General features: G+C 36.4%; 1 protein-coding gene across 1 annotated transcript in view; it reads left to right on the forward strand.

Moving 5' to 3' along the window:
* The window catches only part of LOC150089335 (uncharacterized), a 122,036-nt gene that overhangs the window by 84,924 nt on the left and 12,409 nt on the right, over positions 1-24,703 (forward strand). The window contains exon 2 of the mRNA XM_090368508.1: positions 151-318. Within this exon, the coding sequence (XP_090224634.1) occupies positions 151-318 (168 nt within the window). The remainder of the gene's footprint in view (positions 1-150; positions 319-24,703) is intronic.

Genomic DNA, 24,703 nt, shown 5'->3' on the forward strand with positions numbered 1-24,703 from the left:
ATGCTGTATTTCCGAATATGAAACTTAGTTTATCGATAGTTTGAGAAGGTACAAAAAACAGGAAATGCCATTATGATAAACATTCACAACTACAGAAGTAAAACTCAAGACGAATTTCTATAACCATAATTAAACTATTTATATCTATAGATTCAGATGGAAAAGGTTTCATTCCATACGAGACACTGCCGTCCAATGAGGTTTGGTGGTGGATCAAGAGGTACCCTCGAGACAATCAAATTGTATCAATTCCTACCAAGAAGAAATCAATAAGAGGGCCTATATCTAGAGGGAACGAAGACAGAAAACACAGAACAGGTAAGCTGTGATGGCTGTAATTTTTTTTTTATCTCCTCTGTAGGATATATTTTGGGAGAGTGTCAAGGTGAAATGATTACAATTATAGCGAGATGCTTATTTTATATCCTAATAGTAATTTTAGTGTGATACCTTTCCATTTTAAATTTGTAGGAAAGTTACTGTTTGTATTGCTCTCATTATGAAGACTCGGTTGACAGAAAGGATACAAATAAACTCGCCCGATTTCATGGGAAAAGTACAAAATTAGGAATTTGAGTAATATAATTTTATGTAGAAGTATACATAATATATGTGGCCTAGTACTTTTGATTTTATCAAAACTACTGGGTCACATGGGATAACTGGGATAACTCCGTGGTTTGTAGAATTATCGGATCGAATCCCATCTAAAAGTGGAGAATTGAAAGCCTCTTCAAACGGAGCTGCGGGCAGTAGTTTGTAACTTGCACAACATGGAAATGGGCTGAATACACAATAAACAGTATCAACTGAAGTACCAAGAACTAACGCGCCATGGCCTGAGCAGTCTATGCACCAAAAATGTTCCAAGAACAAAAACAAACGATTGAGTTCAAAATACTGCATGGAAACGTTAAAAGTGTGCATGCAAACGAAATTCAACGAGGACATCATTACTACTACGCATGCAACAAACGGTGCCATGGCTAACCTAGTGTTTATTTGCAAGCCTTTAATCTTTGTATCAGTGCTGACAAGTCGGTCGACCCCATCTTCCTTCTCTCTCTCTCTCTCTCTCTCTCTCTCTCCCTCTCCCTCTCCCCCACCCCCTAGAAGGAGCCTAAATCAATATATTTTTTTAATTCACAAACCGGAACTAAAATGTTACATGAAATAAAGGCTTAGGCATCACTTTTCATAAAAAAATAGTTTTAGCCACCAGTGACGTCGTGCAGCACCATAAATCCAAAAGTTCCAGTTTAACATCACTAAAAATAAATGGAACAGGTAAACAGCATAAAAATGATCCTAAACCATATCCAATGCTGTATCTTTCCCATTATTCATAGTGCTCCGAAATTTTCTCGGGTGCTCTGCAATGAAAAATTCGTCTCCATAGAATACCAAATCTTTACATAGCTTAACTGAAACTCGATTTTTCCATTCACATTCTACCAGAAGAAATTTCAATACTAACTTCGAAATCAAACCACGAGGACTACGCATCTAACAGGTTAATATCGCCCTGCTTATCTCTATGTCACACCAAATATCGGTCAGATTACTCCAGCACCATTCGGAGAACTCACAAAGTCACCTGCTTTTTGAAACCCAAGTTCATTCAGCTGGGAAATACCATTCACCAAGGCAGCGCTATAAATCACGACATCCAACAAAATCTATTCAGAAAAAAACTTTGGACGTGAATACAATCAGGTTAGCCGTTGAAGAGGAAGTAATGACAACTAGAAACGAAATTAGGGAACAGTTCAGACAACAAGTTTTAAGATCGCCAATTCGTCTCATCTAATTGTTTTCGCAGATGTGTCCCTTGGTTGTATCTTTGCAGCAACAGCATGGATATTTATTTCAAACACTCAAGACTATTTTACCGTGAATGTGGCCAAGGCCATATCAAGACTCTTAAGCGCCTGTATGCAAACATTTTCTTAAATATGTGTGGTTCACTCATGGATTTAAGAAAATGTTTGCATATGGCCCATTTCTCCTTCCTCCCAAACATCAAACGGGCTGCGTTCATTTTTCCACCCTTAAATGCTGGTGCATGAACGTCGTCGTCTCCAAGTAACCATTTGGGCACGCCACTGAATATGCCAACCCACTTTTGAAAGGTTTCCCACAGCTCGTTTATTATAATTCCCCGATGAGCAGACCCGATAAGCAGCGGACAGGCGTATCTTCTTTTCTGACGTTTAGTTTATTACTGTACCGATAACTCTGAACTTTTTTGTCTTCTCACGTGGATGAACGGTGTCTTTTCTTCATTACATATGTATAACTAAGATTTCACCTAATTCCTTAAAGCAATATACAGTAATACCTCCTTAACCGAGGATTTGAGCTGATATCGTTTATATCTGTATATTTAGATATACAGATTTACATTAGCATATTTTCTTAAATCAGGCGTGTGGGTAGAGATGTAGCTTTAAAGTTTGTTTCGTCAACCATTGCTTCCCTCCTACGCCTTTTGTTGCATTATTATTGAGAATCATTCTTGTGGGTGGCCTATGGCCATACTGTTATTTTACAAAAGTTTTCCATCCACTCTTTTCCGTATTGCTTACTACTCGCACATTTCTCAGCATCTATTTTTAACCTAAACGCATACAGCATCATCAATCGTTGCGTGTTGATATCGCTGCCTGTCTATACATTTTCCTTTTTTTTCCACTAACATTTATGGTTTTCCGGGAAATATTTTGCGCTTGCTTTAGTGACACTTTGAATATTAAGAAGCATGGGAAGGTAATGCGTTTCCCTATATCAAATAAAGGTGCTATCATGGGAAACAGTGGACATTGTGAGCATTTAAGTATATCTTTTTCTTATTGCATTTTCAATCTCGTCATCATTTTCACATGTGTGAATGGAAAATGAAATTTACTGCTCGTGTGTTTTTAATTTTTTCTCACTGGCATATTTATCGTATTTCCTCGAGACTCCTTTTTTCTAGGGGTCCCTTACTTTTACCACCGACGTTAGTCTGGATACGTTCCTGAAAATTAATGCACCAAACATTCCTGTATTAAAACATCAGAAAGTTCTACTTAATTTTTATCTCCCCTTTCTATGAGTAAACGTGATAATTTACTCTGCGTCACTAACAGTGCTATTAAAGAACTTTGCATCCCACCTCGAATCACTTTCCATTGTGTTTTCAACAGGGCTTCTATTTATTATTAGTGAATTTTCCACTTCCCGTTCACCTTCTATTCATTTTTCTTTCTGCGAGGGAAATAAATGATCTGTATCAATCTGCAACAACAGGAAAATCAAATAAAATTAAAACTATTATAATGTTCCTTCGTAAATCCCTTAAAAATTAATGTAAATTAAATGCTGACTCCCTTTGTTTATCCAGTACAGCGTGAATATACTGGATTCGAACAATTTGAAATGCATTAACATTATTACTGTATATAGTACATCTCAAGGTGAAGCTGCTTCCTCACCTTGTTGAGGAAGTAATGTCCACCTTGAGATGACACTACTTCCTCAACTTGGATAAATATTCATCAAAATAAATATATATATATATATATATATATATATATATATATATATATATATATATCCAAGTTTGCTGATGATACAATGGTAAGCACAGTGGTTAGTAATACTAATCAAAAGTATACTACTTTAAGAAGATTCCGATACACAAAGCAAATGGGCTGAAAAATGGCAAATGAATTCAACACTGAACTGCATTTCGGTAGCAGAAAGTCTGGAATAACAGCTTCAAAAATTCAAAATTCTACAATACAGGTGGCGAATGATAGTAACAGTTGGAATTTTGCGTTCCTTTAAGTTGATTTGTGACATATTAAGAATCTTGAAATCGTAATGTTAGACTATCAATCAACAGCATATAACTACGACCCTCTGGATTCGGTGCAAAAAGGAATCAGAATTCAACAGGCAAAACATTTTGATTAATTTTAGTTTTATAAGAGACCAATAACTAACAACAATCCTCAACGTTCGCCATTTCCAATGTTGCTGAGATCAGTAATATTATTCCTGTGGGGATGAAATCCTTTATTCCAACCTAATCTCCGATGAAATTAAGAAACATAATCCAACCCAGTAATTGCAACTGAAAGCCAAACGTTCTGTTCTGCAACTTTTTTTAAAATTCATAACTAAAATTCCTAGCCATTGTTAATATCTGTATAAAATCTGCTATGTACATATACTCGATTATTTTATGTCATTTCCTTTTTATTCTTACCTGCCCCTAGCCATGTGCTATGATGGGCTTGCTGTATTTGCAATAAATGAGTATTTATTTATTTATTAAAATCTCGTTCCTTATCTGAACCCATGTTTTTCAATAAATGTGCTAAGGCTGTTCAAGATAAAAAGTAGCGCATCGCAACTGGCTTGTATAATTCCAGCTTTATTTTCAGTCTACACTAAACCTCGCAACAACTGAAAGCTGTTAATATTACAGTTTAAACTCGATTTTGAATAGGCAAAGAGTATAAAACTTGCTTCTTGTCCACTTCCAATTAAAATATTTCTTTGTACTTCTAGGCAGGTGATGAATTGTCCACGCGATGAACTGTGGGCGATTAACTTTCCGGATACGGTCAGCAATGGAACACGACATCTAGACAAATATTTTTGGCCAGATTGCCAGCAATCGCAAAAAAATTGACAAGTTAATGTGACATCCGACAATAAAAGCCTCCCTCAAAATCAAGTAGCTCGACTTCACGTGCCACGACGAAAATATCTACCTTGTGCAATTCATAAGCCATCCTTATTTACAGGTCTGAGTCATGTGTTTATCCGGAAGGTCCAAATAGACTATGAAAACAGGGATATCTGTATACTTTTTCAAGGGCAATGTATAATCTATGAATCATCAAATTACTGAACGTGATGCGGCGCTATCAGAATGAGCAATAATTAGTTATCTGTTCAGCAACAGTTCGGCGCTGCAACGGTTAGCCTTCGTGGGTAGCACAGTTGATAGGATCTCCATCCTCCCCGGGTGGAAAATACCTGCGTTCGAGACCCGTCGATGACGGGGAGGAATTTTTATGGGTTTTTCACAACATGGCTAAGTTAGTTTGTTTCCAGGCGCGGTAGTACGGTTTTTTCATCAAGAAACTCGAGTTTTCGTCCAGAAAACAGAACACACGCAGTTTACAGACAATATACACGGAGCAGTATGGCCTTAGTCGCTGATGCTCCTAAAACCAAACATCAGATAATAAAAGGAACAAATTTCATGAGTTGAGCACATCTATTTCGTCATTAAGAGCCAAAATTTGTACATTCATTAAAATTTTGAACGAATATCTGGACGATCGTCACAGTTATGCTATCTAATAACCTGTAATTGTAGATGCAACTACTGCAGTTCCGGATGAATACATTTGATTGATATAAAGGTGTTGCTCGTTATGAATGGATTTATGTAGTTATTTCGCGTATATTTTATTCATGACCCTTTTCCTATTCGCACTTAAATATTATTGGATGTTTGCAGCAACTCGCTGGTAAATGGTAGCCAATTTTTTCTACAAACGTAAATGTCAATTAAAAATGAAATATTGCATTAATAAAATACGAAAAGTGGAAGAAAATCGCAGCAGGTAATTTTTCTCGATGCATGAAACTTCTTCACAGGCGGATGAATTATTGTAAAATTCTCGACTGTTACTTTAAATTTTGTAAAAATTGAGAAACTATTACATTACTTATTACAAATACACTATCCTACGAAAAGTAGGAGGACACACACATTCCCGCGGTGCAAATGAAATGTGTGCAAAGTAGGTGCAGAAATAGGGCTAAAAATACACAGGCACAAATATCAGAAACAAGCTGAAAGCAGCGGCAAGAACCTTAATTATTAGATGCCATGTCAGTGTATGCGACCTTCAGTGCATCGTAGCCGATGCACTGAAAAGATGAAAAACAAGCCAGGTAGGTATAAATTAAACAGACAAGACTCCTTATCCTGAAGAAATGGTTAAAGCGAACCGAGCGACGTTCTGTAAAGGGTCACCTCGGATCTACAGATTTTCGCAAAGAGCTGCATGGCATGGGCTTTCATGATAGAGGTGCAGCTCACATATTCTAAATCACACCAACGAGCGGCAGACTGATTGGTGTGATTTTGAATTTAGAGTGGAGCAACGAATCGCGTTACACAATTATAAGGTGAGATAGTTACTATTTGTGGGTGAGGAGAACTTTATCTGACGCAGTGTATTGTACCCATAACGAAATTCGGAGGAGGTAGGGTTTCGGTGTGAGACTTCGTGGTTCGGATTCTGACCATTCGTTGTAGTATAAAAATAATAATAAATAAATAATAAACAATACGTCAATACCAAGTCGTAAACAAACACCTTGGACAATTGTGCTACAGTCACTCTAGCATTTCTATGCAATGGACCCTCCATGTTCCAGCATAATAATACTCCACCTCATGCAGCAAGCAGTGTAAAACTCTAGCTTGTCGGAAAAATCCAATAAATCACTTGGCTAGACGCGAGTCCATACTTGAATCCGATCGAACTAGAATGTCGGATTAGGGCTTGGATCATACGACCCATTTCAACTGATGAACTGGCGACTGCCCTGAAACTCCAGATACTTGCTTTTTTATTCCCAGAGATTTTATATATTTGTATCCTCTCTTCCTTGAGGGGATACAAATATAAAATCTTGAGGTTTGTTAATCGGTGAGGTCTATTCTTCCCTACCAGGAAGAACAGACCTCACCCATTCATTTAGCTCAATCCAGTCAGCGCCTTATACACCTCAATAAGATGTCGTTGTCAAGTGCTCATTCGATCACTACTCAATTCCCACAGACATTCGGTGCTAAATGAACAACCCAGTAACTGCTTTCACGCGTCACCAAGCCCATCCTATATGCCCTCAACAAAGCAGTGCAAGAGGCATGCCAGAGATTCATAAAAGTCACCAATCACTTGAACCTTCGCCACTGAACCAAGTGCATAGAATTAAACACTTGAATCTCTGTCGACCCTAGAATTTGATTTTACTCTAGGGCATCAATTCGTTTTTTGAGAGTCTCGCCTAGTTGCACTTCCTATACCCAGAAAACAGAAATAAGCACCATAAGCTAGAGAAAGTTCTGCATTACAGGAAAATTGCAGTAACTCACAGATGATTAGTCAGTGACAATCCCCCCCCCTCCCGTCAATCATAACATCCTTGACATGTCATGCTTACTTTTTCTTAAACCTTAATCAACTTTAGAACGATTCAAGTAACAAAAATATAAAAATAGAGTACTGCCTTTAAAAATGCCCTACTTATAATTTAAACTAAAATTATAAAAACCATTACAGTACACTGAATAAAACTAAAATTTAGTTGTATTAAGTCCTGTCAAACTAGTTTTAGCACCGAAGTACACTTGACTTATGGACCCATGACTCACCAACTTTTAAAATCTAAACTATTCCTCTAGTTACTATACTGTTTCCTACTTCAAAACAGCATTAACAACTTAGTTAATATAAGCAGTGCGTTGCATTTCGGGCGCGTTAGCAAATAGTAATAATCCATGATTCATAGCAAAAAAAAAAAAAAAAAAACACGAACAGAAAAGCACAGTATTATGATGCGCAACCAGAATATTTCGTTTCTGAGCATCCGCCGTATTGCTCATTGAGTCCTCCAATCAGTGCATGACAATAAACATTATATCCAGTGCTTCAGCAACAATGTGTAATATATATATATATATATAACAATTTCCGGATTTTCTATTGGGCCAATTTTAATGAAATTTGGGAATGGTTAACAATTCTTTCTAAAATGCTGAAATATGAAATTTAAGGAAAATCTTCACAGGCGGACGGACAAATAAATAATAATTGGTCCGCATTTCTATTTTAATGATATCTTGTATTGCTCTACGAATCTTTTTAAAAGGCCAGAACATGAAAATTCATCCGCTGAAAGTAGAGTTATTATTTGCGGATAGGGCGAAGGCAATAGGCTCATTAAGTATGTATACTAAAGCGCCTAAAATAAGCAGAAATAAACACCTACCCCTGTGGAATCCCACTCATTATTTTGATCCACGAAGAGCAGAATCCTGAAATTATGATGTCAAAAATTCTTGACATCCAGTTCCTTTGTGATGACCTCACAGTAGTTAATCAGATTGACCAGGCATAATCTACCTTTAACAAATTCATGTGATTACCTTATGGCTTCACTCCTGACAAGATGATCTTCCATGATTTCTTGAACTATTGACCATTATTATTCCTAGTAGGGGTAAAACATACAGGTCTGTAGTTACCAACTTCAACCTTTTATCCGCCCCCTTGCGAATAAGATAGGACGTACATTTGAACTTTACCTCTCCAATCTATACGGACCTCTCCTGAAATACTCTCATTATTATGAGTAAAGGTTTAACTTTTATTTTACAACTTCTTTTAAACTAATTGGACAGATTCTATCAGCCACGTGGACGTTTTGTTCACTTTCAGCTGGAGCACTTCTCTTCCACTTTCCTTTTCGTTATTATAAAATCATTTAACTCTCATTCCGTATCGAAAAGTTTTATGCTAACTAATTGCACACCAATAAACTATAATTACTGCCACCTAAAGGTTCCTTAACTTGAAGATTCTTAATACATGACGAATCACTGCTGATAACCAGATCAAGAAATGTTTTCTCTTGTTGCTTCTAACATTTTGATGCAAAATACAATCATCCAACAAACAGAGAAATCTGTTGATTGAGCTGCCAACTCATAAGTTCCAGGAGATTCTGGAAAGTCAAAATCTCCCATGAGAAGCCATTTCGATTTGTTGGTTCCCTTTACTGTGGGCCAGCAAATAAAAATTCTAAGATACCTAATTTTGATATCGTAAATAATGTCGTTTTTCTCTCTCTTTTTTTCCAAATTAAAAAGAAAATAAAAAGAAATACATAATTCTAAGATACCTAGTATTATAAAAACTATTTAGTAGCAACTGAGGTTTAACATTGATAAATCTAAAGTACTGAAGTTTGGTAACAATAACCCCAGAATAGCATACCAATTAGTGATACTTAATTGGTATGAAAAAGAAAAAAATAGAGAGAAGGGGGGGGTGAGGGCATGCGGATTAAAGTTGATGTGTTTTTCTGGGAAGTGCAGACGAGTGGGAAAATGTGTAGGTCTAAAGTTTAAAGAAAAGGTGGAGTTTATCATCAGCCAGTTGATCGGCGTGTCTAGCAACATAATCGCATGCTGTATTTCTTAAGATTAATTCGTGTAGGAAGCTGCACATTCGTCTAGATCCAGTCCCGTCGAGAATGAGCCAGGTATGCATATGTGTGAATCACGAAATCTATGTGGAAAGAGTGTGTTCGGTAATCGGCGAGTAATCACATGCTGCATTTCTGAAGAATAACTCTTGAAGGAAGCTGTGCATGTGTTGATCCGGTCCGGTCTAGAATAAGCCAGGTACGCAGGTGTGTGAGTCAAGAAATCTACGTGAAAGGAGAGTGCCCAGTCCAAGAGCCCCAGCAGAAGAGATAGACGGCCAGAAAAATGGGAAACGGATGTGGGAAGCCTGTCTGCCACAGAGAAGAGCCCAGCTGAACGTGTGAAAATAAATCGGAAGTAGCTGTCCTGTTCGGAAGGCGTGTTCCAGTTTTATTGAACCCGGAACTTATAAGTTTAACTCTGCGATATATTGTTTTTTTTTTTTTTTTATGAAAACCCCAAACACGAAAGGTATCAAAACCTATAGTACTTAGTACCGTGCATGGGTTGAAGGAGAAGTATGGGGGGAGGGGGGTACCGGAAACTTTGCTCTAGAGACTAAACATGAGTTTCACCATGGGTTGATAGTTGCTTTCAAAGAAAATTTTTTGTAATGTGCAATTATGTTATTAAGTTGGCATATTGATTGAGTTCAAAACCATGAAATGATATAGGGGCCCTTTAAAGGTTAAAGAAGAATAAAAATAAATAAATAAGGGAATTAATAGTGACATTAATCATAGGCGTAGTAGAAAGAGAACGTGGGTTACCACGTTCTCTTTATACCTTATTATATACGTTAGTATATAATTTTCTAGATAATGTGTTAACAGAGAAAATTCTAGGCAATGCGCTAATGTGTGAAAAGAAAGTTATTTTATTGAGAAACCTTGAGAGAAAAGGAAAGTAACAAAGATGTGCTTGTGTGAGAGCCTACTGATGTAAGGTGATAAGCAGTAATTGAATTGTTAGGTGATTTGATAGAAGTAGGTGATTTGTAGTAAGTACTGCCGATGTAAAGTGATAAGTAGTACGCCTACCCATGTAAGGTGATATGTGCGAAAATCTGTAAAGAAAGATGAGAACCACTTCCTAAGTAATGTTTAGAAATTTTTGATTAGTGTAAGAGATTACTAATAAGATAAAAGGGAAAGGAAAGAAAGGGATGTGTGAACCAATATACGTATATGAATATGAGGAATACATTATACATGAGATGGAGAAAATTTTTGTATTATAGTTCATATATGAAAATCCAAATTTGGAATCTGTATGTATGTATATATATATATGTAACTTTTTATATGCGCCTCATTAAAATTAGTTATTTATATATAAATTTTGTGTCTTCTTCATGCTCTGCTAACTTTCCGCTTTACACCTTAGAGTTTGGAATTTTCTGAAAATTGCAGTCAGATTGGCGGTTTGTGTCCGCCCGGGACTTCAGTAGGGTGGAAGTCAATTATTTTAAAGAAAAAAATAAGTAAAAAAAAAAAAAAAAAAAAAAATGTATGTGGCTGAACGACCACAACTGTCATAGCAAGCCAAGGATGGTACAACAGTTGGCAAATAGCCAGCGATAAATGATAAAATAAATATAAACGGGCGACCACAGTACCATTATAATTATTTCATGAATTCAGTCGAGTTGGGCTGAAACATTAAAAAGAAGAATGTCATGTCACTCGTGACCCAGAGTGCCATATTAACAGAACCTGTAAAACAGCACAGGTCAGTGAAACTCAGAATGAGCATAGTATCAAGTTATCCCATAAGTAATGTCGTTTTTCCCTTTTTCGAAATAAAAACTACATCGAATCTGTTAATCATACATATATTTTTTCCCCTTCATTTCCAATGATTTTCTGTCTCTTCCTACACCATTTAGGACCTTGTTTATAAAATATCTTTCACATAGAAGCAAGGAATGCGAACATGGCACTTTTATTACTTCAGAAGGGGTGTAAGGTAATATGGAAATGGCATGGTCTGGTGAATACAGTAGATGTTGAATTCTTTCTTTACCAAGTTCCTCGATTTTGTTACGCCTGATCAGAGCAGTACGAGGATGTGCCATCTCTTGATGTTTGTTTTAAGCGACATGGAAGTTAAAGCCATGATGTATTACTTTATTGTCCATAATTCAATATATTTTTGCTGAACGAAAAATCACTGAACCCGAGGCAAACTAACCATGGTGTGAGAAAAACCCATAAAAATTTTACCGTCTGAACGGGATCAAAATCAAAACAATTTCCACTCGGCATGGAAGAAGATCGTAGTCATTGTTTCAGAAGCGGGAGTTGTCCTAATGAAACATAACAATTTTGCGATTGGTCAAAAAGGATTAGGTTTGTAAAGTCCGAAAGCAACTACGGCTGAGGCTATTTTGTCTGTAATGGTGTGTACTATTTGGTCGGTAAGCTGTTTTTCTTGGCGAACTTCCAAATTTTCTGGTGGGGGACTATGCAACCTTCGCCTGAGACCGACTAACTCAACGTTGTGAAAAAAAAACAGCCGATAAAAATTTCGTTTCCAGTCGGTGTGGGAGAGCGATGATTATAACCACTGTGCTATCCACGAAGACTCAAAAAACGAATATTTTTCTTGCATTACAGCACTCATGGCTTTAGAGTTGCTGAAAGCAGAATTCAGCTGTAATGGTTTTATCTTTATTGGGCTGCAATGATTCAAAATAAGCCACACCCCGAATATCCCACCAAAAGGAGAAGTGAAACTTTTCTGAAATTAAAACTGCCTCCCTGTTGTGGTATAAAAAATTCTCTGACACTAATACTTTGTTGTCGTTTAGCATTGCGATAAACCACCCATTTTCATCCCGGACAACGAGTCGGAAAACAACGCTGAAGTCCATGAGGATGCAATTAAGTGCAATGTTTTTCAGAACTCTAAGTTTGTCTGGTGACATTTGGGAAATTTCTTCATTAGTTGGAACAAGACCTTCAAACACTGCTTGTAAGCTGGTTATCATTTAAATGAACAAGTTGGCCTAAACTCATTCTTAATGTTCTAAGTTATAGTCACCAGAATTCTGGTAACATTAATTTAGAACATAGGGAGCGAATTTAGGAAGGACTTCTGAAAACATTTGTAGATTTCCATTCATAAAAGAAGTGTATGGTCTGGTGAGCTTCCCGATTATACACTTCTTGGATTGAGTTATTCCCTTTCCTACATAATAAATGCTTAATTTGTTTCATCTGACACCATACTATTTGTGAGGTCTTAAAAAAATACTTTTAACTCGTTAAAACTTATATGAATATGCATGACTAGACAGAAATTTTCGAAAAATCCTATAGCACTGCATATATTTTTTGTTTTAAAAAGCATAATTTGAGCAAAAGGGATAAGTCAGTACATTTTTAAAACTTTGCTAACAGCACACAAAGATTTTAGCCTCGACACTGATTATCGAAATAGGCCTACATTAGAAGAACTTCCTATAAACGAGTACTATGTACACTATGAAAAAGACAATGAACAAAAAGATAAGCGAGAATGATTTGTACACTTTTAACTTAAACCGCTTGAAGTATTTGGTTTTTTGGTGCATCAACAACTTTAAAGCCATATTGCACAATATGTATACAAGCTTGCGTTCATGGGCTGATTTATATATTGTTTGGGCTGTAAAACCCTGTTACCTCCTCCTGAGATCAGCTAATTCAATTGAAAAGGCCTTCAGAAATTTCTGGAATCTAGGATGGGGTTCGGACGCTGACCTCTCCAAACAAACAAATGACAAAAGCAGGACCTAAACTCTTGAAGTCCATCCGATCTGGAGCAATATTATCCTTAATGTTCTTGATAAAAAAAATTAAGATAACAATAGTGTTAAAATAGCGGAAATGACAGGTGAAAGTAAATTAGAATGATAGTTTTCTTTAGCACATACTCTTTAGATAACACATGGTGGCATACTGTTGGGATGTGTCTGCATTCATTCCGTGATAATTTTTTGTCCTTCATAAAATGCAGTTACGGTCTAGAGGAATACCATCAGATATAAGGATTATTATGAAAGCAACGACCTCTCCATGAAATTTCCACGGTTTAGACTAGTTTATTATTTGCAACTGTACTTGTTAATTTGAAGTCATGGAAAATATTACCAAAAAAAATATATTTTTCGTTATATGAATATCATCACTTTTTTATAGTAAGAACTTGTTTTTATATTAATAACTCTTATTTCAAAAATGTGCAATAATAAGAATTAATCACTGGGGAAATCGCTTTAATGTGCACAAATTATTGTCCCATTCTTGCAAACTTTTTTATTGGATAACAGGATAAGGCTCGACTAAACAGACTCCAGGAAGTAAAACCTCATTTACTACTGTTTGGTCAATTGGCATCATATATCATGCTGTTTCTTCCACATCCCAGCCATAATGAACATTTCTCCAAACCAAGACATGAAAAGGCTTTCCAAAATTCTTAGGAAATTACTAAAGTAGAGAGATTTTGCTAACTTCAGAAGAGAGCAGAGCAAACTACACAGAAGCACTTCCATGAAAATCGGATAACTTGTTTGTACGAAAGTTAGTACTTTCATTGTCAAGACTTGCCTTCCGACAATAGTAACTGCTTTAAATTATGAGAAAACCCTTTCTTCCTTCAAGTTCAACATCAACCCTTTGGGATTTTAAAAAACTAAATGCATTGGACACTTTGAGCGTGTAAATACTTGGACGACTGATGTGACGTTTACTTATATAATTTAGATAACTTCAACTTTTTTGTTCTGCTTTAAAGTAAGGGACTAGATTTCGGAAGAGCATTTTTTTTTAATTTATGGATTTCCTATTATCGTTCAGTAGGCTAATTTATTAGTACGCAATTTCAGTGAAGTGGAAATGTCGAGAGTAAGCTGTTTGGTATGTAATTTAATGATATAACGCAGTTAAAGCTCCAAATACCTCTTGGTCGTTCAAATTATACGGATGTAACTGAGCCAAATCTGTATTTATTTCCCAACCGAAAAACAAAAGGCTCCACTAAACTGAGAAAGGTATAACTTCAATCTTTAAACTTTATTCCAAACATATGTTCTTTTAAATAAATATTTCTAATATTAAAATTGAAAGGAATAACAAGAAAAGGTTCTCCATGACAGTATAGTCGTTCGGCCATTGTCACTCTTTTCGAGGTATGGGTCCAAATCCCATCGGTGAGTGGAGGAATTCTTTAACTCTTCTTCAATCGGCACTGTATCGGTAATCTCAAACGGAGGGGGCAGGGGTTTTCTTTCAGCATAACACGCAAATCTGGCTGTGACCATACAATCTACAGCCAAAAAGACATGGTGCCTGAACTAGAACTAATCAGTCATCGTGGGGTGTGGGTAGAAGTAAAATAACTTCTTTGCCAGTGGGCGTGTGCTGTAAAAACCATCAACATGCAAAATTAATAAAATGAGTGACTAGGTACATTTGAAACTGAAAAGAAGGATTATTTTAAGCACAGTTCAACCAGTATACCGAACTAATGTCCTAACAAATGACAGTGTTTCCGATCAGATTTGGGTATCAAGTCTGAAAACTGCGGAAGTATCTGGAAAACAACCATCACCAGAGCTGTCGAAAAAAAAAATTAAAAACAAGTCTTTGTTCGTCATGTATTTTTCTGCTTATACTTTGGGAAGGCTGCCTCCTAGTTCATTTGTACAGCCGCAGAAATTTCAGCCGGGAAACCTTTCTAAAACTCCATAGCAGCTCATAACAGACATTCTTCGGAAAAGAGACAGTTCTTGGACAAATAACTTCTTAAAAAAAAAAAAAAAAAACTGACACGTTATGACCTGGCTATAATTGCTCAGAAGCCCAAACTCTTTCTTCACAACTGCGCTCAATGGAATTTGTGTGATGCAGAACGAAAGCAATGTAACTTGCAAAAGGAGCAGAGAGTAGCCCTGAATTACTTTGCAGTGTCCGCATCAGATGGTCACCCGTAGGTGTGGCTTTTCATATACAATGCACTGTCGTTGTTATGGGATTTTAGGCGCATCATTGGCTTAGCTTATAAGTGTGTTCACGTCCGATTTTGCAAGTTGTGCGGGCTGAAAAACGTTAAATAACTCCCAGGGAAAATAATGTACTGTCCACGTTTAAGGTTAGGCAGTGGCGGTCTCATTCACTTGGTTTAGCATACATGCCTTGCCTAGCAAAGGCAGGTACGCTAAAGCCCATAAACGTTCTTAATCCAGTTGCAATTTCTGTGAAAGAAACAGCCATTTCCTTAAGGGATGAATTACAGAAAATTCTGGTGTTTGCATACAAATAAGCTATTGCGAATAGACTAAGCCCTAAGAGAGAAGAATTTTGATATAAGGGCTGCCCGAAAATAACATAACCTCATCCGCCCAAGTGTATTATTGTTCATAAATTCCATGTGTTGCTTCGCTCTTGCTATTCATTGAGATTTCATTCTGTTGCTCGATTAATCCAGCAGCGGAGTGAAAAAAGCCCACAAAAGTTCCACGAGTCACTAAACGGGATTCGAATCTAGGCCTTTTCCACGCAATGTGGAGAGAGAGAGCTGATTATAACTACTGTGCTACCGCGAGAACCAAGTAACGGTATAATTTATTTGGAGAGATCTATGTTTGATTTCTGTTGGAGACAGAAGTCTTAATGGTTTCTTCCATCGGAGCTGCAGTTAATCGATCTCGGGCTGAGGGAATACGGGTTTTAATTCGTGAATTATTCGGTTTTTTTTTTAGCCAACTGCAAATATTCTCCTGAATATACACTTCCATTAAGGTAATATTATCTTTCTTTTTTCTGTTGAATTGCTTAAACGATAAGCATAAACATGCACTTGTACATACAGTGACAGTTAATACACATGAAACAGAATGAACTGGCCTGCTACGGTCAAGCAATGCCAAAATATCTCCAATGGATCAATGAAAAAAATATAAATAAAAAAAAAAAAAAGAAAATATAATTAAAGCCCAGTGGCCATCTAGGCATTAAATAATGTTTTTTTTTTTCCCTAACTTTGCTTTTTCTTAATGTTTCGATAGGTGGGAAGGCAGTTTATATATATAACAAATAATAACGAAGTATCTCATCCGTTTCCTTTATGTGAATTCTTTCCACCGCATACAAAACAATTGGAAATGCTGAATGGATCTTTAAAATACTGCCACACCCCTTAAGGCTGGGATACCTTGACAGGCATTCTCCACGTTTTCTCCATCATTAATGTCGTCGTGTGTGCAAAATTTGCCGTCTTCTAAATTATTCTGCGAACAGTTTATTATTTTATTAAGCCTTCTGCAGTACGTAGAAGCACAGATAATAGCAATACTTCCATATTCGGTCTGTAACTAGGCCTCTCGTACACCATCATTAACTCGCCATTGCGGTTTAATTAAGCATCGCTGTCCTTGTTTTCGGTGTCATGAAATTTTTGTAAGAGGCGCCACGTTCTGCATAATTCAGACATATAAACAGACACCCACTATTCAGGTTTTCACATCCCCCAAAGGGTAGGAAATTACAGTACAGGTGTTAGGCATGCTGTATAATGAGCATTACATTGTGAGACACGTAGAAAATGAACAGGGACATTTCCCAGAGGAAATTTCTATGGTAATTAGACGAAGTTCTCAATACACTTCAATGACAATGTTCTTCAAATACACATACATGCCACTGAAATTATTACACACAAGCAAATAACTGTCGAGTACAACTTTCTTTTCAGAAAAGATAGGAAAAAACAGAAAACAATCAGCTTATGGTTTATTTATCAACGTAATTATTTTAACCATGAAAATTCTTGATCAAATTAAGGTGTAACAATTACTGCAACATAAACGATCCATAAACATATATACACAAGGGAAACATCATGGCCGGCAGTGTTATGAAGTAATGAGGTTCAACTCGGCGGCGTTGTAGTCGCTAATTTCGTTATTTAGGAGAATCATTTACATTTACGGAGAACCATAAAAATTAACGACTGCATGACTAGATAGATATGCTTTCAATTTATATAAGTACAAGAACCAGTAAAGTCCCCGCTAAACTGTAGAGGAATATTATCTTAGGGTACAGGGGAAGGTGAAGTTTACAATGGAGTTCCAACCAAAAGTTTGTTGGCCATCTTTACACCGAGTCATTAGCCAAAGTATCAGAACTTGTGCCCAGAACGACGATGGAAAAATTATATGAAAGTTCACTTTCGACTGATAGTTAACAATAGTTCCAGTGCCTTTTTTTTTCAACGAAATGAATAACAGTGATTTAAAAATAAATGAAAAGGATGCGCGCGTTTATATGTGCTACTTATAAACCATTATGAAGAACTGGAACATGGCATGACATGGAACGTCAATGTTTTTGCGTTCATCTCTTTGGTCCCTATTTCTTTGAAAGTGTGGGGGGGGGGGATGTTATTTTTATTTTTATTATTTTTTTTTTGGTAGTTGTTGGCGCATAGGCTTCTGTAGCCATAATGCACCTCCCAAGGTTTTTTGCAGTACTTTGATCCAAGCCCGAGGCGGGAATCGAACCCGCGACCTTTGGGTTTCCAGGCAGGCACTTTACCCACCCGGCTAGCCCGGTCGGCGGGGGATGTTATTATTTGGCTTGTTTTTGTTGAGTTTTGACTTCCACCCTACTGAAGTCACAAGCCCACTCGACAAAACGTAAATCTAACTGCAATTCACAGAAAATTCTATATTCTAGGGCGTGTAAAGCGGTGTGTTAGCAGAACATTAAAGACACATTTTCTCAATAAAAAAATCTCAAACCTTTAATTAACATTATAGACATTTACATAAAAAACAAACTGCATATATTCATATCAATTTCTATATATATATATAAACCATACTATAGTACAATACACTATCTCTCCCTCAGGACTCATGCTCAAGGTCGCTCCTTTTCCGTTACAAATTATCCACTTTACTTTGTATTAATTGTATCTTACATATTATTAATCCAATCATGAATATCCAATCATTCTCATCTATTACTATTTTTTATGAATCATCAACTTGGAAATTGCATCAATTTCCCACTCTTCCCTTAGTTATTCCCTTCATTCTTCAGGTTTATAAATAAATAAAATTTCTTTCTCTACAAACCGTATCTGTCAAGTTATCATTTGTCGTGTCTAAATTAATGATACACGTTAACATATACTTGACTTACTACCCCTATGAATATATTTCTTTATTAATTATTTTATACTATTTCTCTCTTATAACGTAAGGGTGATTACGTTATTTTATAATCATTAACATTTATAACAAATTATCTCAACCTAAGTAACTAACTTGCCTAATACAAGAGGAATGGTCTTTTTTAAAAGGACTATCGCTCAATTCCTTACAGAGTTAGATTATGAGTCCTTGAGTTCGGGAATTCAAGAAAAAAAAAAAAACAGATTTACGTTCCGGAATGGCCGCTACTTCCAATTTCCTTGCATTCAGGCTTCCTTCATGGCAGACAGGCTTTCTTCCATTTCTTGGGCACTCTTCTTTCCTTAGTGCCGGATAAGCTTTCTTTCTTTTCTTGGCTCACATATCTTGCACAACTCGCTATTTCTCAACGGGCCGGATCCTAGACACTAGTGCAGGCCTGGGCAAACTTTTTGGCTGAAGGGCCACATTAGAAATTCACAAAGAAGGCCGGGCCGCACGTAAATTCCTATTTTTAGATATACATATATTATTTGTTATCATGAAGAAGAAATACAACAAAAAATTATTCTCTAACAACCAAGAATTTAATGAGATGAATGGAACTGTTTTACATCTTTTACATAAAAAAATTATTCTCTAACAACCAAGAATTTAATGAGATGAATGGAACTGTTTTACATCTTTTACCATTTTTTTAATTTCGGGTGTTAATTTTGTAGTTGAGATTCTTAAAACTGCTTGTAAATGTTCATCGGTGATGCTTGATCGTAAACAATTTTTATTTAGATTCATGATGGAAAATGTTTGTTCACATATGTAAGTTGATCCAAAAATAACCAACATTTTTCGGGCAAAATCTTTAAGTTCGTCGAATTTGTCCGAATTAAGAGTATTGTAAAATTTACAGATTTCCTCACGACGGTGCAATTCTCTCAGATCGGTATCACACTGCAGATCTATAATCTGAAGCTGTAGTTCACTCGGTGCACTATCAATTTCTATTGAAAATGGGTCGCGCACTATTGCCAAACTTGTCTCAATTTTTCGGAAGTCGCCAAATCTTCGTGAAAAGTCGTCATTCAAAGCGCTGATAATTTCACAATATTTTTCAAATTTATTTTCTGGAATCTTCAGCAACTTCATGGTTGGAAAGTGGTCTACCTTGTTAATTAATAAATGTCGAAGGAACAACTGGAGTTTTAATTGAAATCCATTCAAACTTTTTACCATATCATGGGCGTATAAATTTTTCCCTTGTAACACGGTGTTGAAAGTATTTAAGTGTGTCACGATGTCCAGGGTAAACGCAAAATCACAAATCCAGTTATTATCAGTTAATTCGGGAAAGTCCATAATATTTTTCAGTTTTAAAAATAAAATGATGTCATCTTTAAGATCCCATACTCGCCGAAGAACTTTTCCTAAGCTAAGCCATCGAATTTGGCTATGATAAGGAATATCTGTGTACTCGGATTCAATATCTTGAAGAAAATTAATGAACTGTCTGTGTTTCAGGCCCCTCGATCGTATTAAATTTACTAGTTTAATAATACAAGATGTGACATGTTCAACTTTTAACACATTTTTACATAATACTTGTTGATGTATAATACAATGAATTGTAATTAAATTATAATCAGGATAATTTTCACAAATTTTATTCTGAATTTTCTTTAACGCTCCAACATTTTTACCTGTCAAACTTGGTGCTCCGTCAGTTGTTACGCTTACTATTTTGTTCCATTGTAGATTATATCTTGTTAAGCATTTTTCAACTTTTTCAAATATATCTGCTCCCGTTGTTTGGTCTTTAAGAGATTCCATCGAAAGAAGCTCTTCAATAATTTCAAAATTAGAGGTACATCCACGTATGAAAATTAATAACTGCGCAGTATTCTTTTGGTCGTTACTTTCGTCGAGAGCTATCGAGTACCATGTTATTGATTCTAATACTGATAATAATTGTTCATTCAAATTTGTATCGATACATTCAATTCTTCTTACTATGGTTCGCCGAGATAAACTTATATTCTCAAATTTGTGTTTAATGTCAGGACATATAATTCCACAAGCTTCAGTCATACATTCTTTAATATAGTCTCCATCAGAAAAAGGCTTTTTGCAATTATATGAGAAATAACAAAACTTGCCTCTACAGTAGCTTCTTGTTCCTTAGTTACCCGCGTAAACACATTTTGTTGTCTAGATAAATTTTGAATCAATCCATCAGCAGTTTTCTTTCTCGCTTCCGGAGTTAAATTGGCACCATATTCGGAATGTTTAGTAGTGAAATGTCTTTTAATGTTGTACTCTTTCAACACTGAGACACTCTCCCGGCAGATGAGACAAATAGGCTTATTATTTATGTTAGCAAAAAAATATTTTGTGCTCCACTCTTCATTGAAGACACGATGCTCTTGTTGAATTTTTCGTTTTTTATTCATTTTTAAAAGGACGTAAATATTTTTATCGCTACTGGCACCAAAGATGATAACCGAAGATAACGCAAAAAACTAACTGCGGGATGACCGTCAGAGAAAACAGACTGGAACTGAGGGCAGTCAGCAGTTCTATCCTATTACTCCGCCACCTCAGCAAAGCTGTTGTCGTCATCACCAGTTGTCTGTTACTGTAGTTTCGCGCGGTTAGTTTATAATCGCAAATTATATTGTTATAAAAGGGCCCGTTGGAATTGGGACAGCATGCCGTTTAATCGGGGCAGGAGACCCCAGCACTGGAGATTACCCTACGATTGTCTCCGACGGTACCACATGGTTTGGTCGAAATTCTGGAGGTCACAACCATAAAACAATAAAAACAATTAGCAGTCACCTGTGTATTGGGCTTTTCTGTTAGTGAAATCTATCATAAACGGACAGTAAACTCGATCTTATTGAATTTGCGATAATAACGACAGCTGGAATTCTGTGGGTTATTATGGTAAAATGTGTTTACACTTCAATGAAATCTTCAATCATATAAAAAAATTAATTTTCAGATCTTCTCTTCATTCCTATTTTTAAATCTTTGTAACTCGTTACTCCGTTCTCACTTGCGCGTGTTGTGTTACTTGCAATTTGTGTGTGCTGTGTTCTTTGTTATTGATTGCTTATCTTTTTACTGTTTTAAATTTTAACCCCCACCCACAAATGTCAGTGAACAGAAATGTCAACTAGTTCGTATGTACATATTACAGTACGTATTAATTCTTCCGATTATCACGTATATTCTTCCGATTTTCACGTATCATTTAATTTTTTAATTAGTAAGGTAATAAAGGGTAAATTTGTGCTGTTTAATATAACTTTACTTTTATAACCTGTGGATAATATTCCTCCTATTTTCGCTAATTAGAATCGCTGTTTAATAGAATTAAAATTCAATTCACAAACGTGATCACAATGACCGGCGCTTACTGCACATTGTAATAGTGAACGGTACTTTACATGCTACCTATCAAATCACATTACGATGCTGACTCCATCGTAATGTGATTTGATTGTACAGTGAAACAATTGTAAAGGGGGAGTACATTGCATTTTTAACTAGTTACGTGAAACTTCGGATAATTGGGGCAGCCGCTTAATCAAGCCAAAATGCACTAGTCCCGATGTGTCCCAAATAACCGGAATGGACTGTACAAATTTATTTTTCAAAAAGGCGTCGCAAAGGGCATAAAATAAGTAAACTTTTTTCGAAAATACAATTAAAGCTCGCGGGCCGCACACAAATGTGCGGCGGGCCGCATGCGGCCCGCGGGCCATAGTTTGCCCGGGCCTGCACTAGTGTCTAGACACGACATAACTTCGGAGGTACAGCTTGAGATTTTGTTGCCAGGAACGCCGATCACTGCTTTCTGTGCACGTGTTACCTTAACCTTTCAATGCACATATTTCCCACTCTTTCCTACTTGAAAAAAAAAAAAAATCATCACTTTCAGTCCGCAGTTACTCGCGTCCTCTACGATTCACTACCTCTTTTTCTCACACATTTTTTCTTCTTCATCTTGCTACCATGAGATGTGAACTCCGACCACAAAAAAAAAAAAATCAACTTCCACTTCTCCCTGTAAACACACGACCTTCTCCCCTTAGACCACAGAGAAGTCAGATCAGAGTGGACACTTGCTCAAATACTTCCCCCCCCCCAAATGAAATTTTCTTTTTCCCTCAAAGTTTGGAACGCCTCCATCAAGGACTCGCAACCAATCCCCACACTGTTTAATTTTTCATTCCCTCCTATTTGCTAAAACATCTCACCACAGCCATCTCCCTAGTGCACAAACCAATCCTTCTCTAGAAAGTTTTTTTTTTTTCATACGGCAGTATGACCTTTTCATGCCAGTCACCCCCAAAACACTCAGTTTCATGTTCACACCTTTTCTGCTAAATATATTGAACTTATCCAAAATCAGTCACCCTGACGCCGTTTTCTTTTGACGCGAACACCGAACGTCCACTCATTTCCTGTTTACTTCCTAAAGGTGACTTAGATCTAGAGTGACGCTTCATAATCCAGTTTCAAGGTCCTATTGTTCTTGCCCTGAGCAACCCTTTCTTGCCTGTTCACAAATGGCACCCCCTCCATATTCCTGGCTGCTGTCCCTGTTAGCTCTCTTATATTATTCGAAGTTACTTGTTTCCATTTAGCTGCTATTTAAACACATACGTCTATAACTTTCCCATTCCCAATTCTAGTGTTTCTTCAAAGGTTAACCTGATTTATATTAAAACTAAATATCCAATCTTGTTACTTACTGTTTTTAAACTTAATGCTACCTTTTCATAGCCATCCTGAATTTATTTTAACGAAACAAATATTTCTATTTTATTTGAAAGATTTAGGTCTTACAAAAGAAAAAGTGACCAGAACTAATTCTACGTCGATGGATTGTTTCTTGTTTTTGTGCCAATGAAAGTAGAGCCATTAGGTATTGGTGGTTGTGGGGGGATAATATAACATTATTTACTGCAATTCACAGAAGATTGCTACCTTTACTTGTATATCTCTTATTTAGATTTTTCTTAGGTGCCCTCGCACGTTCCAAGGCCCCACCTTTTGCCACATGACTGCTATACACTACATCTCACAGAAGCTTCTCAGGATCATGGGGGCAATTTCCTTTGTTTCCCCTTTGTCAGTTTCCGGGATTCTCTCGCCAAATTGTGGGAGAGCAAACTCTTAACTAGACAAGTGAGGCGTGTGTTACTTAGAATAACAGGACTCAAAGTGAAAATAAAACATGAAATTTATTACATACATATATACAATATAATATACAACTGAATTAGAAAGCATATGATCATAATATACAAAGTTGACTCAGTGATACCTTGTATATATTATTCTTATTCCAGTTTTCCTTCAGTAATTAATCCGATTTGACAATTATATAAAAAAACATGATTCATTCTTCTTGTCTGATTTCCTAATTAACTCCTAGCACTTATACATTCCCTATACCTATTTCCTTTACTCCTGGATACAATACTGTTTCATATAGTAATAATCAAAATGCTACATTCATCCTTCAACTCTTTGTTCTCACCACACTGTTACAAAATTTTTGTAGACCAATCTTTAGTATCCTAATTTTCCACCTTGTTACTAATCATTCAGATAAACCAATTGTGCACAAATCTTCATCAATTAAAGCATTATATTCAGAGTTGCTCATATAACTTAATTAGTTATCATTTAAAGCACATTCAGAATCTTTCTTAATATCTTTACTTCCCTTTCTAACACCTTATACTTATTTGTACATCAATTTCATCTATTAAAACACCACGTTCAGCTCTGCTCATATAACTTAATTTTCTATCATTTAAAACATATTCAGAATCTTTCTTTATTCTAGTGCAACCCCCTTTCATTAATTGCCCTACTATTTTACTAACCGTACTTCTTGTTAACTTAGAATATACCTAATATATCACTCACCTACTTCTTCTCGTCTTCTTCAGGGAGGTTTCAGGCTTTCATCTTGGGCTTTCCAGGCGCCTCCGTAGCCAGGTGGGAAGGAGCAGCAGTGTGTAACACACGCTTCTTGATTAGACCGGGGTTCGAGCCCGTCACCACCAAATACGGAGGATGCGGAAAGGTCAGGGCATGACCACCGCATATTCTCGGAGCAATATGGCCTTAGTTGCTAATGCGAAACTGAACTTGGCCTGTTATAACGTAAGAACACTCATCGGTGAAGACAGGATATTAGAGCT

This window comes from Mastigoproctus giganteus, chromosome 2 (assembly GCF_048544385.1).
Source record: "Mastigoproctus giganteus isolate SK-2022 chromosome 2, ASM4854438v1, whole genome shotgun sequence".
Classification (NCBI taxonomy): domain Eukaryota; kingdom Metazoa; phylum Arthropoda; class Arachnida; order Uropygi; family Thelyphonidae; genus Mastigoproctus; species Mastigoproctus giganteus.